General features: G+C 41.3%; 1 protein-coding gene across 5 annotated transcripts in view; it reads right to left on the reverse strand.

Moving 5' to 3' along the window:
• The window catches only part of plppr2b (phospholipid phosphatase related 2b), a 48,037-nt gene that overhangs the window by 13,193 nt on the left and 18,807 nt on the right, over positions 1 to 16,037 (reverse strand). For all 5 annotated transcript variants that reach the window (XM_020084311.2, XM_020084312.2, XM_020084310.2 and 2 more), the window contains one exon: positions 7,899 to 8,087. In XM_020084311.2, the coding sequence (XP_019939870.1) occupies positions 7,899 to 8,087 (189 nt within the window). The remainder of the gene's footprint in view (positions 1 to 7,898; positions 8,088 to 16,037) is intronic.

Consider the following 16,037-nt stretch of genomic DNA (forward strand, 5'->3'; position numbering starts at 1 on the left):
TCGCCGCTCTGCTTTTAACACAAACACACACACACACACACACACACACACACACACATTCGGCGGCAGTCTTATCACACACAAGCAATGGTAACCATGGCAATTTAGCTGCTTCAGCTTCATCATCATCACCCACACTCTCTCCATCCATCTCCTCCCTGTCTCACCCTGATCTTAGTCTGTGCTTCATCAATAGGTGGGCAGCTTTTACAGGTCTTTGTGGAGAAGACAAGCTTTTCTCTATTTTTCTTTTCTGATATAAAAAATATGTTTTGTTCTCGCCTCACTTTTGTCCGTCAGCCTCATTCAAATTCTGTTTGCTACAAACCTTTTAATACAAGGTTTTAACCATGGTTTGACCCCGTTCTTCTCTTCTTCCAGCTTCCCCCTTTCATTTACTTATCTCTTTGCATTTTCCTTCTTCCTTTCCTTTTCTGCTTATTCCCCATCTTCCTCTCCTAACCCATAATATCCATCTCTTCCTGTAAGTTGTGTTTTTCTTTCGATCTGCTTCCACTTGAGAAGAAACAGAGGGATCGATGGATCAATGAGGGACGAGACCTTGCAGCTAATCTAGCAGAGTTGGGCTGTGAGTGCATGGCAGGATCAGGGTTCTCATCATGTGGGATAGTGAGTGTCTTACAGGCTATCGCAGTGGGAGCGGATCGCTGGTCGGGCATATCGACATGGGGCCACATGACCTGCTGTCTTCATCCCAATGTGATTGGCAGTGACAGGATAAAGCTGCGATTATCCCTTATTATCCCTGCCCTTTTTCCACGGCTCCGTCTCATAAGTACGACTGCTGACGCACTGATCTGCCTGCCTCTCTCCATCGCTCTCTCTTTTGCTTATACAAAAGCGGGGTGCCATTCCCTTTAAATCTGCAATGTAGGAAGCTATAGGCCTCTCAATTAAAACAGTTACTAAAGATCTAGTTTAATGATGTTGTGATGCAGCATGGGATCATATGAGTTGTTGTCTTCGCCACCATTTCTTATCCCGCAATCTGGGGACTACTGTGAAAGCTTCTGTGACAGAACGTCCAGCAAACGACAGATTCATTATGTGTGACGAATACGAACAATGGAAGGAAAAAAAAGCAGGCTGGCTAACTGGCTAACTGGCTAACTGGCACTGTCACGGGAAAGGAGCGTTTGACCAAAAGGAAATGTCCCGTTACCTTTTACATTTGTGGTGAATGTGGATATGTACAAGTAATGTTCATAATTGCAGTGTCGAAAATGATATCTTCATTGTCAGACAGCAACAGCTTACTTTTAATTCAGCACCAAAATCACTTTTACCAAACCAATTTGTTGCCAGGTCCTCTCTCCTACATCCTTACTCAAATGGAAGTAAACAAGTGAACCGATCTCCACTCAGTCCACTGTTCCAGACAAAGTGAAAAAGATGGAAAAGTTTCAATGCGATGCACAAATCTTTTTTCTCACTCGCTGCTTCTTCCCAATCCTATTTTGTCTGTCATATGTGACTCCATTATTCATGAAGGCTTGTCCTGGGGCTTAACAGTGTGCCAACGTCTGGCCAATTTGCATATGGGCATTGGACTGGTGTGTGTGTGTGTCTGTGCTTGTGGCGTGTACCGTGGCATGTGTGATGTAATTCAAGCCTGATGACAATAGTAATCAACTCCAAAATGTCAGACTGAAAAAGATGATTGTAGGACTGAAGGGTAGAGATGCTTACTTAGCTACACATACAATGTGTGTGAGTGTGTCTTTGTGCGCTGGAGTGTGTTTCTTCAACGTGGCATGTCAAACCTGAAAACTCTGATTACAATAACAATAGAAAGTAAATATAGAATACAGAACAAGAAAATCCTTGATATTCTGAACAACATAATTTGCTAAAAAATTTGCATACAAATGGAGCAGTCAGGGAGCGTGATGGGAGCCATCTAAATACAAGGGGAGCTGTAGCAGGGTCTCACACCCTCCCACCATCCGAATCCTGCGTCAACCTCAAATACCTTCCCTTGGAGTAAGAGAAGGAAACCAATATCCAGGTGTTTATGACAGAGTGGAGGGGAAAAAAGTGTCGCTGGCCTCCTGTGGATTTGACATTTCCATCTTATTACTGACATCTAATCAAGAAGATTGGATTTTAACGCAGCAGGGGAGGTGGTTAGAGAGGACTGTGCGTCTTTAGAGCAGAAGCGAGGGAGGGGAGATCCACTTTGGTGAACTTGACATGTGAATTCATACATGTGAACTGAACAGAAATAGTGCGAGTGTCTATAGTGCAGGTAGTCATGAAATTAGTTGTTTCACATCATTCAGTTTTATATAAACATGAATGAAAAGCAATCTTCATATCACTTTTACCATAAATTAAATTAAACCTGAAAAACCTTACATCAGCACGCTTCCAGCTCTGTCCATTTCATTAGTGGCATCTAAACTGCCATTGAATGTGTTAATTAATAGTTTTTTTTGTGTATTTTTAAGAACCACATTTTCTTTACAAGCTGTATATGTGAGTGAGAAGAAGTCGTGTAGGTTACTGTATAAAACAAACAGCAGCAGTGATGAGAACATATTGTTGCTGTTTTGCCTGAAGCTGTTGTTAATGAGGAATCTGCAAATTCTGCCTCTTCGTCTGGATGTGAGTGATTGGCACAAAGCAGCATTTCCCTTCTCATCAAAAGCCGTATGCTTGCTTAACTTTATGTCTTAAGCTGCTTTCAGACATCCGGATAGAGAATGTGGGAACAAAAACGTCAGAGTCAGTTGCCCCAGAAATGTTTCTGAACTATTCCTGCCAGAGAAACATTTAGATATTGCACAATTCCTGCCATGTCTGGAGAATTCACAGTGTGGACGTGGGCGTGTTTCTAACATGCAACAGGGGTGCCGTACATGTAGAGGATGCTGACTAAGATATCAGCTTGGAAAGACAAGGAGATTCAAGAGCTTTTGACCATAAGGGCAAACAAAAACTTGGTTTCTGCAGCGGAATTTATTTGTCATTTCCTGCCTCCTGCATCTTCTATCCAAGCACCACCCCAGTCCTGAGTGTTCCAGACATATTCATGTTGTTGTGAACACATCCAAACAATTTCCTGCGTCTTTCTGCTTCCAGACTCCAGTAAAGCATCTCTTTGAATTTCTCTTAACGTCATCTACGTTTGGTCATTTAAATGTCGATAAAAGATAAAATTAGTTCCAACAACAGAGCACAATTTCCTTTCCTTCTGATCTTTGACCTCTAGAAGAGAATCAGTGACATTCACCTGATACAGTATGTGCATCTGCCTTAACTCTAACTGTCTTCAAGTCTGACTATTATCACTCTTCATCCCGAGGTTTAACTGCACAAACCTTTAAAATGTACAACCACTAACTGGCTTTAACCACATCCACCATCAGTTTCTCAAGAAATGACAGCACAATGCAGTATTTATTGTTCATCAAGGGCTCTGCCTTCATGACTTGACTGGACTATATGGTCTGTCTCCCTGGTTCGGCCCAATCCCCATCTTTCTGTCATTCAGAGCTGTATTATGCATGAAGGCTCTTCCCAAGGTTTAACAGACACCAGCAAACAAACTTGGATCAGCGATCGGCAACCGAACGGCATGGGACAGCCTCTCTGTCTCCCTCTCTGCCTCCAGCTTCATCCTTCATCTTCTTCTTGAGGTTTGTTTTTTTCCCTTGTTCCCTCTCTGGTACCTCTGTCTCTTGTGTTTCCTCCTCTTTCTCTCATTGTGTCGTGCTTGAACTCTCATGGTCTCTCCTTCCCCTTCACTTTGCTTTTGCTGACTGTTTGAGAGACTTATATTTAGCAGCCTTGGAACAAAGCTCTCCAGGGCAAAAGTATTTGGCGTTATGCGTCTGATCCACATTAAATAAAAGGTGGAGAATATACTCAAAGTATCATTGATACACGACAAGTGTTGGTTTGGCACAGGGTGAGTCTCCACGTGCTGTATAATGACTCACACGTGTATTTTAAGCCTAGAATTAACATTTGGCCACAGTTTAACTGCAGGGACTGATGGGAGGTTGTAGTGTGCAATCAGCATTAACATATGGTCTCCATTACACTACACAAAAACTGCACTTTACCCTGCTCTCTCGCCTAGCGATGTAGCGATGGCTTTCATGTACTGTATACAGACTCTGCACCGTGCGCGCTTGCACGTGTGCATATGTGTGCTTGTGCTAAGCAGTTAAGCTACAGTTTGTGGAGAGTCATAGAGATAGCCTGTAGGCAATCTGACTCGTACTCAGCACGCACACACACATACTGACTCCCACTTGTAGACACAGAACCTGTTTTCTGGGGAAAGATGTGCGCCATCATCCACCCACACACTTACCTTCACTGATGGACTGAAACTTGCAGCATTTTTGCCAAGCACCACACAAGTGCCTCCATTTCATTCACCCTCTCACTTCCGCTCTCTTTGCCACACACACACACACACACACACACACACACACACACACACACACACACACACACACACACACACACACACACACACACACACACACACACACGAACCTACATTTCCTGTTCTTTTCCATGACATTTTAGAGTAATGAGCTGTTGCAGATTCTTACTTGTCATCTTTTATTGTATTTTCATACTGTCGACAATCAATCATGTCTGTTGGACCCAAGATAAATAAAGGAATTGATGTGCAAAAAACGTAATTACTTATTAATATATTGGTAAGTATTATGAACATCCTTACTTAGCTACTACCAGAGCTTTTAAGTGTTTTCCACTGCCTTCAAATGACCTGACAATCAGAATTCCGTCATGTAATGATAAATAATCATTAATCCTTTATAGAATCTAGTAAATCTTACTCAAGATTTAATATCCAGGCTCAAAATGTAAACATTTAGTGGCACAAACAAAAACACACTTCAAGTGTATCCTTGAGTTCGGATATATTTTTTTATCCAAAGCTGATCTTTTAAATCCTGGATACTTTTACGTTCATGTTTTCAAGCTTAGACTCTTCTTCTTTGCTTCTGTCGACACACTCCTGCATTTATTGGCACATTACTGCCACTTGTAGATGTGCGGAATAGTGTGAAACCATCGGCAGTATGTGTATCACATCGCCTACATGAACACAACAGCTCCATGGCACACTAGGTCAAAAACTCCACATGGCATCTTTAAGGGGATTCTTTAATCCTCAGCATGTTGTCAGTGTGAGGTCCTTAAACTGACATATCACATTTCAGCAAAGATCACATGGCATACACTGTGGTGGCTGTGGCAATGTCTCTCCTTGTCTTATACAGCTGGATAAAAAAAAATACTTAACAAAGTAGGAACATGCATATCTATAAACAGATCCCAGGCAAGGACAAAGTTTTGCAACTTGAAGCCTTCTTGTTTCTGTTTCTAGTCTGACCAATCACATTTGAGCTCGCTTTGGTTGCCCACAGGTAAACAGTTATTGTGGAGAACAAAAGCCCCATTGATTAGTGTATACTTAAATTATTGTTGATTTTGTATTTTTGAAACTCTGAGCTTTACATTTTTTAATTAACTTTGGGGTAAACGTCTCTCAATGACTCAGAATCAAAGAACCTGTGTGATGTGCTCTTTATGTTTTACGCTAACAGTATTAACAGAGGTAGCAACATCAGCTGTCATGAGTGGCAAGCGGGGCCAGGACAGCAGTCTCCCAAGCCCCAATTATACTCTCTTGCAGACGTACAAAGACAGCTGTGGACAACACAGATGTGTAGACTTATTTCTAGAGAACCTGGAGTCCGCTTGGAGGAGGGCATGCACAGTTGGAGCTCTTGTTTTGTCGTGGCACGCGGGCTTAAACCCACACAAGGGAATAAAAGTCTGGATATCTCAGCATTTGCTGCAATAATTTGGGCTCTTGTGTGTTTATCCTGCTTGTGACTGTTTCAAAGCAGTTTGGGGGCCCCAGGCAAAAGGAACCTCCAACCAAACCTCTAAAGTTATGAAGCTACTGGCAAAAAGTAGCATGGGGCCTCACTATAGGGGGTTTCTAACCATGGCATCCTCCTGTACAAAGCCAGACCGAGAATATAAGGGGGTTCTCAGCTTGCCTGCTTTGCCTGCCCTGTTCCAACGCCTCTGAGTACAAAACTACACCTCTGCATCACCATTTTAAAGGTTTTAGGTTGAGCAAGAAACTGCAGCTATATAGTCGCCTGTCTATAACCACCATCATACAATGAGACAGCAGCAGGCAGAGAGAGGGTCTGAGGGAAAAAATAAAAGAAACCTGCCGAGTTTCTTTTAAGTTTAAAAATCAGTTTGAACTGTCTCTAACACACACACACACACACACACACACACACACACATTGAGGTGATATGTGCTTTAGCAGTAAAAACATCTGTGCTGTCAGTCGAAGAACTCATCCAATTTCTCTTTGTGACAAAAAGTCTGAGGCAGATTTGAGAGACACACGAAAAATGTGCGTTTTTATTGTATCTGAACAGAGGCTCGTGGGATGGAGCGTTATCTTGGAGCGAGAGAGAACGCAGATGCTCTGACTTAAAAAAAGCAGCTACGCACCCCAGGCACAATCAAGCCACTTTACTCCTTCCACTCTGAACAGCTCTCACACCCTAGTGCCTGCAGCCTTTATCCATACACACTAATGTATACAGAGTGCACCTGTGCACCTGTGCATCTGTCATATGTGGTTTAAAAAAAGTGCAATATGTAAATGCCACTAATAAAAATGTCTCGGATTTACAACGTAAAGTCGTATCGTAGTCGTTGTTATTAGGAACGCTCATCTAAGTAATAGAGATGTATATTTGCATCAAAGCTTAAGATCAGACAGATGAGGGAATGGAGTTGTCCCTTTTATACAGCAGCAAATGACCCAGGACTGCCTGTGTGTGTGTGTGTGTGTGTGTGTGTGTGTCTGTGTGTGTGTGTGTGTCTGTGTGCATGTGCATGTTCTATGTGTTAGTCTATCTTTGTGAGGACTAGTTCTCAAATTCAGCAGGCTGTTTGAGGGGGAGCACTTGGTTTAAGGGTTCGGTCAGGGTAACGTTTAGGGGCAAGGGGAATGCATTACATCAATAACTGTCCTCACAAAGATAGAGGATAGTGTGTGTGTGTGTGTTTGCGGCTCAGAGGCATCCATGTAGTAATGCCACTTAACTGTGGGACATGAGAGAGACAGGCCCTGGAGGACAAGACAGGCACAGAGCTTTGATGAAGATGTGAAGCTGTGTTTCATTATTAAATACATCCCACTGTACAGACAAGTGGCTGCCACAGTGGAATTCAATAGATTCTTCAATTACTGATTTAGTGCTATTGTGGAAATCCACGACTTACTACAATGAATGACAAAAATATATCAGACTAATAGTGATGTTTGATTCTCCGCATCAATGTGTGTTCTGCCAAGAATACATGACCTACAAATTATGTTTAATTATTAAAGATGCATCAATATGCATACGTAATTCTGGGATGAAAATAATGAAACTGTGCCACTTTTTGTGCACAAAAAAGGGAAGCCGCTTGGAGCTGATGCGGTTCCCTGTGTTACTGCCGAGCAATCTTGAAACAAGGACGCTGTAGCTAACTGTAGCTACTGCTCTGTAGAGGACAAATATAGTGCTCGTTGCCATGGTTATGACAGCGAACGCATCCACAAAAACAGAGCGGTGAGACCACGAGGATGCACACCTACACACCTCTCCTCTCTTTCAATCCACGCACACCATGTGTAGATAAGGAGGAAGTATCTGTGTGTGTGTTTTGGGTTGACCGTGTGTGCATGCATGTAGGTGATTGTCATGTCATCCGAGATGTGTGTGTACGTGATAAGCACCTGTGGAAGTTCTTTTTTTTTTTTCTTTCATTTTTCTTTAACAAGTTAAACACAGACTCACCGTCACCGTGGGGATGGCAGTGACGAGGGAGTAGACGAGGACGGGTGGCGCCTTGCTGTTGTCCTCTGGTCCCGGGTACGGCTTGGAGTAGGCTTTGTCAAAACAGAAGAAGCCCTGGACGTGCACGGGGAATGTGTCCGTGTACTCGAAGTAGTACGCCAATAGAACGGTCCCTGCCATGATGACCAGCTGGAAATAAAACATATTGGTTCCAGCTTTAGAATTGGATCCAGAGGAGAGTGTTGGAGTTGAGAAAGGAAAAGATAGCCGGAATGAAAGAAGTGGAAAATACTGTCAGGGATTTTTAAAAAAAAGAAAAAAAGAAGATGATATTTTTCCTTCACAGAGCGAAATGATGGATGCCTCCGTAATGTGTAAAATGAATCAAGTGTGCATGGAGAGATAGTGAGGGAAGCAGATAAGAGGGAGAGGGAGGGAGGGAGGGCAGGATGGAAGGAGGGAGGTGCGAAAGAAACGGAGATAGAGAGGGGGGAAAGAGAGCAATGACAGAGATACAGCATGAGAGAGAGAGAGCGAGAGAGAGAGATCCCTTTAGCAGTGTCAGAATGCAGAGTGGGAGGGTAAAGAAACAAACCGATCAAAGAAAATAACGTGTGGAGGAAGAGAGGAAGAACTGAACAAGGACGAGAGAGAGAGAGGGAGAGAGAGAGAGAGAGAGAGAGAGAGAGAGAGAGTGGGGGAGAACACAAACATTCACCCAACATCAAGAATTGTGCATGTGTGACTCTGTGCATAACTTAAGTCAGTACTATTCTCTGCTATTTAAATTATAAGCTGTATGCAAATCACGTGTCATAAACTATGACCTTCATAACTGAGAGAGAGAGAGAGAGAGAGAGAGAGAGAGATGGGGAGAGATGTTATTCTACACAGATGAGACAGATGCTCAAGTACTAGTTATTCATTTATACTCCACTAAACAGCACACTGATTTAACATTTACAGATGCAACTGAAAACTGGAGGTTTTACTGTTCATTATTCATTTGCATGATATAAAATGCTCCCAGTTTTTTATTATATTTCCAAAGGTGACACATTTCTGACTCAACAATCTGGCGATAAAAACTACAATGAGAGAGGATAGGAAGAGACTGTCCATCAGGTTCAAAACAAACAACATGTGAGGCCCCAAAAGTGAAGCTAAAATATTTCAATACCCCCCTAGTGGCTGGCTGCAGTATAGGTCATAAACCCAATCCCCTCCATGTTAGTCTATGGGACATAAACCAAACTAAGAAGTCAAATGTTTTTTTCTCAAAGATGGTTTCTCTCATTGTGGATAGTTTTTCTCATACTGATGTATGGTCATGTGTTCATGTCACTTTCACTTTCTAAAACATGGTTGAGTTATGTGCTCTACAAGTGCTAGTTTCCAAAAAATCTGCTTTTGAAGAACTTTTTTTGATATATGCCAAATTGGCACTACTGTTAGATTTTATTCAGAGGCAGGTGAGCAGAACATGCAAAATGTGTCAACAATGCAGCTTAAATGAAGGAATAGTTTCCAATAATAAACTAATAAGTGATAAATCTTCACTGAGAATTATTTTGAGTGATTTCTATCACATGAATTCATCTGGAAGTCAAAAATAACACAACAAATTGATCTAACTACAATTAGAGTTTCAGAGCTTAGTGACGCATTTTGTTGAGTAATCTTTAGGAAATAAAATTAACAAAAAATAAAGCTTTACCGTGCTGTCATTGTGAAATATGTATATATATATATATATATACATACATAATTCACAGCACTGAACAGACAAGTCTGACACTGGCAGATGACTAAACAAGTGACAAACCAAAGAAAAAATCCTCCACTGACATGTTTATCCTCCTCAGCAAAGTGACAGAGGACCTACTTGGTCTAATGCTACAGGGAGGAGACAGCGAGACATGTTACACATGACACTATATTACAAACTGAAGAGTGACGATGAACAAGGGAGAGCGGGGGCGACCTAATTCAAACTGCTTGCATTGCATGCTCTGCTTCACCGTCAGTTTCTCTCAGGTAAATTCTTACACAGTTTTTTTAATCATGTGAATGATTCCCTATATGTATTGCAAAATTAAATCATTTCCATGGCAATGCAGAAACGTTACCTACTCAGATCTGTTTGTGTTTATAGTCTTTGCACTGAGGGTCCTCAAATGAGGAGAGCATTGTAGCGTATTCAGTGAAAACACACATGCCCCAAGGCTCTTAAAAGTTAAATCTCAAGGGACACAAAACACACACAAACACACACACACACACACACACACACACACACACACACACACACACACACACACACACACACACTACATACACACACACACTGTATCCACACGTTGGCAAATCATACCAACACCTTCGGCTTGTAGTTTATATATAGTCCAAGAATATCAGGCAGCTTGTTCGTCCCGTTTGTTATATCTACACGAACTCTGCGTTTCAGCGAGTGGGCGTACTAGTGTGTTTCTGTGTGCACAGTGTGTTTGAGCATGTCTGTGAGCATGTGGGTGCATTCCCATGTCTGAGGAGGAACTCTGACACGGGCATTCTGTGGTGAGCGTTTATCTCCATCATTCGTTTCTCTCTCCTCTCGCTGAGCCACAGAAGGCTTGAGGGAGGGTGCGAGGGAGGGAGGTGTAGAAAGGTGGGAGTAAGAGAGCGACGGAGACCGAACAGCGCCCATCAAAGTTTTAACAAACATTTGAGGACAACTGCAGCAAAAAAAATAAATAGGGAGATTGTGCAAGTCATCTTGCATCTAAACTACAAGAGCATTTTGAGATCTCTGTCTTTTCTTTCACATGACAAAATAACTAACTTCCTGTGCGCTCTGCAGCCACAACCAGTTTCTTAAAATATTCATGAAGGTCAGTGCAATTTGAAGTTAATGGTTTCTGATTAATACAGAGAAACATCCTGCAGGAGTCACCTTCAAATATGAATTGACATGAAAAATGATTCACAAAACGTTGCATACACAATATGAAGCTACTGACACTTCACAGAGGAGCCCTAAGAGCTCGACATCATTCTGTCAAGAGTCCTTTCTTACACTAATGGTTATCACATGATAGTTTCCTTAAGGTGTTTGTGACAGACAAAGTACACATGCTTCACGATGCAAATGATGTTCTGCTTTTTGTCACCAGAAGCTCCTGCTTTTTGCACCTTTTGTATTCAAATAAATTACATGTACAATTATTCTGCAGGTGATTTTTCTGGATTTGAATAAGTCTCAGTCTGTCACCTCCACAAAGAGCAGAGGTGGGGAACCTTTTTCCAATCAAGGGCAATTTACATTTGAATAATATCCTTCACAGACCATATTGAACTAGAATAGCACTCAGGAGTTCAGTCAATGGCCAAAAATCTGCTTAACTTCAAGACAACTGAACCAAATTAAACACACTCATAAATATCAGTCCCCTAAATGTTAAAGAAAGTGAAATATCTGCGACCTTATATCTGCGATTTAATCTGTTGTTTCCTGAGCCATACCACAACATCCTTCCACCGAGTTCCATGATAATCCATATTTTGAATTAGTTTTGTGTCTTTGTCTTGTTTTGTTGTTGTGACTTTAACTGGCGCATATTTTGGTCATTCGCAGGTTTCATAGAATTAATTTGGGGTCTACTAGAACAGGTTTACAGCCCAACAAAAGACAAGAGATGTAAATGAGACATTTCAGGTCCTTCAGGAGCAGAGTTTCTGTGTTTGACCCACTGTTGCTGGACTTTGGCCTTTATAACTTAGCAGACCTTTTACCTGCTAAAAAGCATATAGGCATTTTAGCTCTTACTTGTGATTTTAACTGTTGCAATTTCTAATATTGTTTTTTAATAGTGTATTGTGTCATTTCTGTATTTGTGAAAGGTGCTGTATAAATAAACTCCACTCACTTTACTCACTATATCACACTAACCTCTAAAATATGAATGCTGGAAGTAGTTTATATTTGATGATGTGTCTGATGTCAGGCGGTAGTGAGGATGATGCTATTAGCTGGTTTTAGACAAAACTACTGGTCCAAACAAACCATTGTAAGAAAAATTGTGTTTAATTTTCTAATTTGCTTGTATATAAAGTACATGTGTGCTGAGACCACAAGTGATCCTTGAAGATAGGATGACTTGAAAAGAAATTAGGGTTTAAAGCCAGCTTTATCACAGAATATCACAGCTTTAGTAGGTTGTTGTTTCTTTTTAAATCAATCTCATATATTTCAACGACAGGAATGACAAATGAGGAATTATGAATCCTAATCTGATTCAGCTACTAAAATCATAAATTCAGATGGGGATGAATTCAGACTTTTTAAAATAAGGCAGGTTTAAGATGCTGAGCCCTCTCTGGCTGACCCACTAAACTAATTATCAGGCCATGTAATTAAGGCTTAATGCTTATACCTCTGCACTTCAAAGGGAGGGAGAGCGAGAAAATCAAGGAGACTAGTATGGCACTGATGTGACAGAAAGAGAGGAAAATCTCCTGCCCCTGAAAGCCTTTAAACCAGAAATGAAGAAAATAAAATGTGAAATATAACATGTCATATAAATGAAGGCGGGTGAAAATGGATGTGGACATCCCTGCTGTCTCGGGGGCCAAACTCTAAACTTCCACGTAATTGGTGTACTTGTCTGCCCTTGGCCTGTGTGAAGTGGCCAGATGGCACAAAAGTCAACTGATACAGTCACACATGTTTACAGAGGGTGAGAATGTGTGGACGCAGGCTGGTGTATGAAGGCGCCCTGCTGGGGGAGAACGAATGTCACACTGCTCAGGATGACCTGGAGACACGCTGTGTCGTTTTGCTCTCAAAATGTCAGAAGTGTTGTTGAATGAGCACCAACTTTAGTATGAATGAGTCTTGGTGAGCAAAGAGATGTGCTGAGTTAGAGAGGATGGTTTGTTTTCTGTGAGTGTAGTATATCACTACACTAAACATTATAAAAAAACATTTTCATTATTTCTAACAGTAACAAAAATTTAGCAAAACTAGTAATAAGTTGAGTAAAATAACCAAATATGCACCAAAATGTTTTACCAACACCATGATAAAGGATGACACAGTGGTGCAGTGGTTAGCACAGCAAGAAGTTTCGTGGTTCAAAGCCCAGTTTCACTTTCTGGGGTCTTTCTGGGTGGAGTTTGTATGTTGTCCCTGTGTCTGCTTGACTTTGCTCCAGCTTCCCCCCACAGTTCAAAGATTGGATTAGTTTCATTGGAAACTATGAATTAACTGTACGTGTCACTGTGAGTGAAACTGGCTGTTTGTCGGAAGAACAATGAGATGTAAAATACCAGATCTCTCAGATCTCAACAGGAAACATAAAGGCCTTTGCTTTCTTCCCTCAGTGACCATCTTATTAGGAACACTCATATAATCTAATGCAATCTGATGTAGCTGTTCTGCTATTAAGTCTATTTTCTGTTGCATGTTGGACGCTGTCATAGATAACATAGATTATGAGTAAGGGTGGTGATGAACTGTTCTGCGTTATATTCAGAGTTCTTTCTATTATTCTGCCGCCCCTGTGTATATAAACAGGAAGGCTAAAATGATAGACACTTACTGTACTGTGGTCCAGTAGAACATCACCTTCAACTGTGAGCTCAAGATCAAGGATGCATTTGAATTTCCAACAATGTCAACAGAAATGGAACATTATGAGCTTTGTGATAAAGCATGCAACAGCAGATCATCTGTATTGAAATACATTAGGGGAAATTGCTGTATCTAATGAAGTGACCACAGAGTGTATAACATTATAAACCACAACATATTTCACCTAATGGCACATCTGTTTCTACATCAACTCAAATTAACTGACACATTTAAAATATATCTCAACCTAAAAACCTGCTATCATCGAGCACAGTACTCTTTATGTAATGTTACTTGCTATATCATCTACCTGCTCAGCCCCGAGAGTTCAGCCTTGAGAGTTCATCCCTATAAATTGGCATGAGATGAGGGAGTGAGACCTCTGCTCTGTTTTCGTGTGACTTGGGTTCCTGATGAGCTCACATAATCACTGCGTCACATGATCAGAGCCAGCAAATCTTTTAGAGCAGATCTCTGATTTTTAGCACAAGCTTGAGAAAAGCCAGGGTCTGATTTTAGATATATATGAGAACAAAGTCATACACACACCAGCCTCCTCATTCACATCAATCACATGTAAATGTTTGAAGGAATAAAAAGCCAATATTCTCACTGAAGCATTTCATATAATCAACAGGCATGACAAACAAAAGAATGGGCTTGACTGCCTCCTGGTGTTGCCAGATTGTATTACAGCGCACTTTGTGCAAGTGTAAGACAGATGAGCCGACTGATAGAAAACTGTGGATGAGCCAGAAGTGGTATAGAGCCTTAAAGAGAGGACTGGGAGAAGCAGCGGAGGGAAAGTGGAAGAAGATAAACAAATGGATGAAACAGTTAATGAGGCATTAGTATATCACAGAATGCGGCAGGGCAAAGCCAAGCGTGCCGCTGGGAAATAAAATCAGAGAGAGGCAGCAGAGAGACGAGAGAACAACAGGGGAGAGGAGGTGAAGGAGGGTAAATGAGGATATATGAGAGGCTGAGAGGGTGAAGTGGAGAGAAAGGTAAAATACAAAGTGGGGAACAAGCAGACATTTATCTTTTGTGCACCACAAGAACCCCCTCCCACCTCCTTCTTTTGTCTGATTACTGGGTGCAATTCATCACCCGGTAATCAGCTGTTCTTTTTTACTCATTCTCCGTCAAAAAAATCATTTTCAAACCCATGCTTTGTATCTCTCCTTCTCTTTGCTGCCTTTCCTTCCATCTCTCTCAGTCATCACCACTGTCAAGTCTTTATATCTGCTCGCTCACATTAACCCCCTCTGTACCTACATTATCTGACTCCCCTCACTCGTACCCCCTCCCCCCTTCCTTTCACTACACATGCATTGCTTTCTATACATCTGTGAATAGCGCATTTAGACGTTTGCAGCCACACACACCAAAGAACAAATATAATTCCACAAAATCCCCCAGTCCTCAAGTGCACATGCCCCCGCATCTTACAAACAAAGAAGGAATAAAAGGAGAAGCAGGCGCATGCACACGCACGCACACGCAAGCACACACACACAAACGTGTACGCTGAACAAAACCCTGCAGTGCATTTAAAGGTTTTAGTTTAAAGCTCTCTACCAACATATATAAACAACAAGTATCAGCATGTATTAATTTTTCACGATACACTTTTGTACGATATGTATTTCTTTTTTTCAGAAATAAAGAGGATTGTCACTGATGCATACCAGATTAAAGATAACAAACACCCAGTATCATGAATATGTAATAGAATGCAAAACTCTGAAAATGATTTTACTGCCCAGATCAAACACAGATGGGGGAGGGAACCAGGCTCGGAGATATGTGAGGAGGATGGAATGATGTTTAGCTGGAAGGTGACAATTTAACTGGAAGATTATATCAAGATCTGTGTGAGTCCAAAATTGAAATTTATACATCAGGGCCCTCTGGGATTGGATGAATGTAGGATGGCAGTGTGGTAAATCAGCGAAAGGCCATATTCATGTGTTTTTGGGGATGTAAACTAATTATTTATATCAGAAATATTGCCAAAGAAATGAAGAAAAATTGGTGGAATAAATTGACTGATCTTTTGTCACAGTATATCTGTTAAAAATCTTGGACATACTCGTGGCTCAGGATGAATATATTAACAAAGCCCTCTTGGCTGTGAGCCATGAAACCATCACACAGAAATAGCTACAGACAAATCCGCTATCTAAGAGAAATGGATTGCAGTTGTCAAGAAAATATGCTATATGGAGAAACTGATACTTCCTGTAGGCTTAATATCTGAAAAATACTGGGAAATGGACTGCATAGTCTAGCCCATCAATTATCCATCCATTATCTATACTGCTTATCCTTTAAGGGTCGCTGGGGAAGCTGGAGACAATCCATTCAATAGTCTGTGGATCCCAGCCGACATTGGGCGAGACGAAGGGTACATCCTGGACAGGTTGCCAGTGTCTCACAAGGCCAACATGGAGAACCAAACAATTAACATTCACATCTACAGTCAATAAAGTGTCTCCAGTAAA

The sequence above is a fragment of the Paralichthys olivaceus genome, chromosome 8 (assembly GCF_024713975.1).
Source record: "Paralichthys olivaceus isolate ysfri-2021 chromosome 8, ASM2471397v2, whole genome shotgun sequence".
NCBI classification, from domain to species: Eukaryota; Metazoa; Chordata; class Actinopteri; order Pleuronectiformes; family Paralichthyidae; genus Paralichthys; species Paralichthys olivaceus.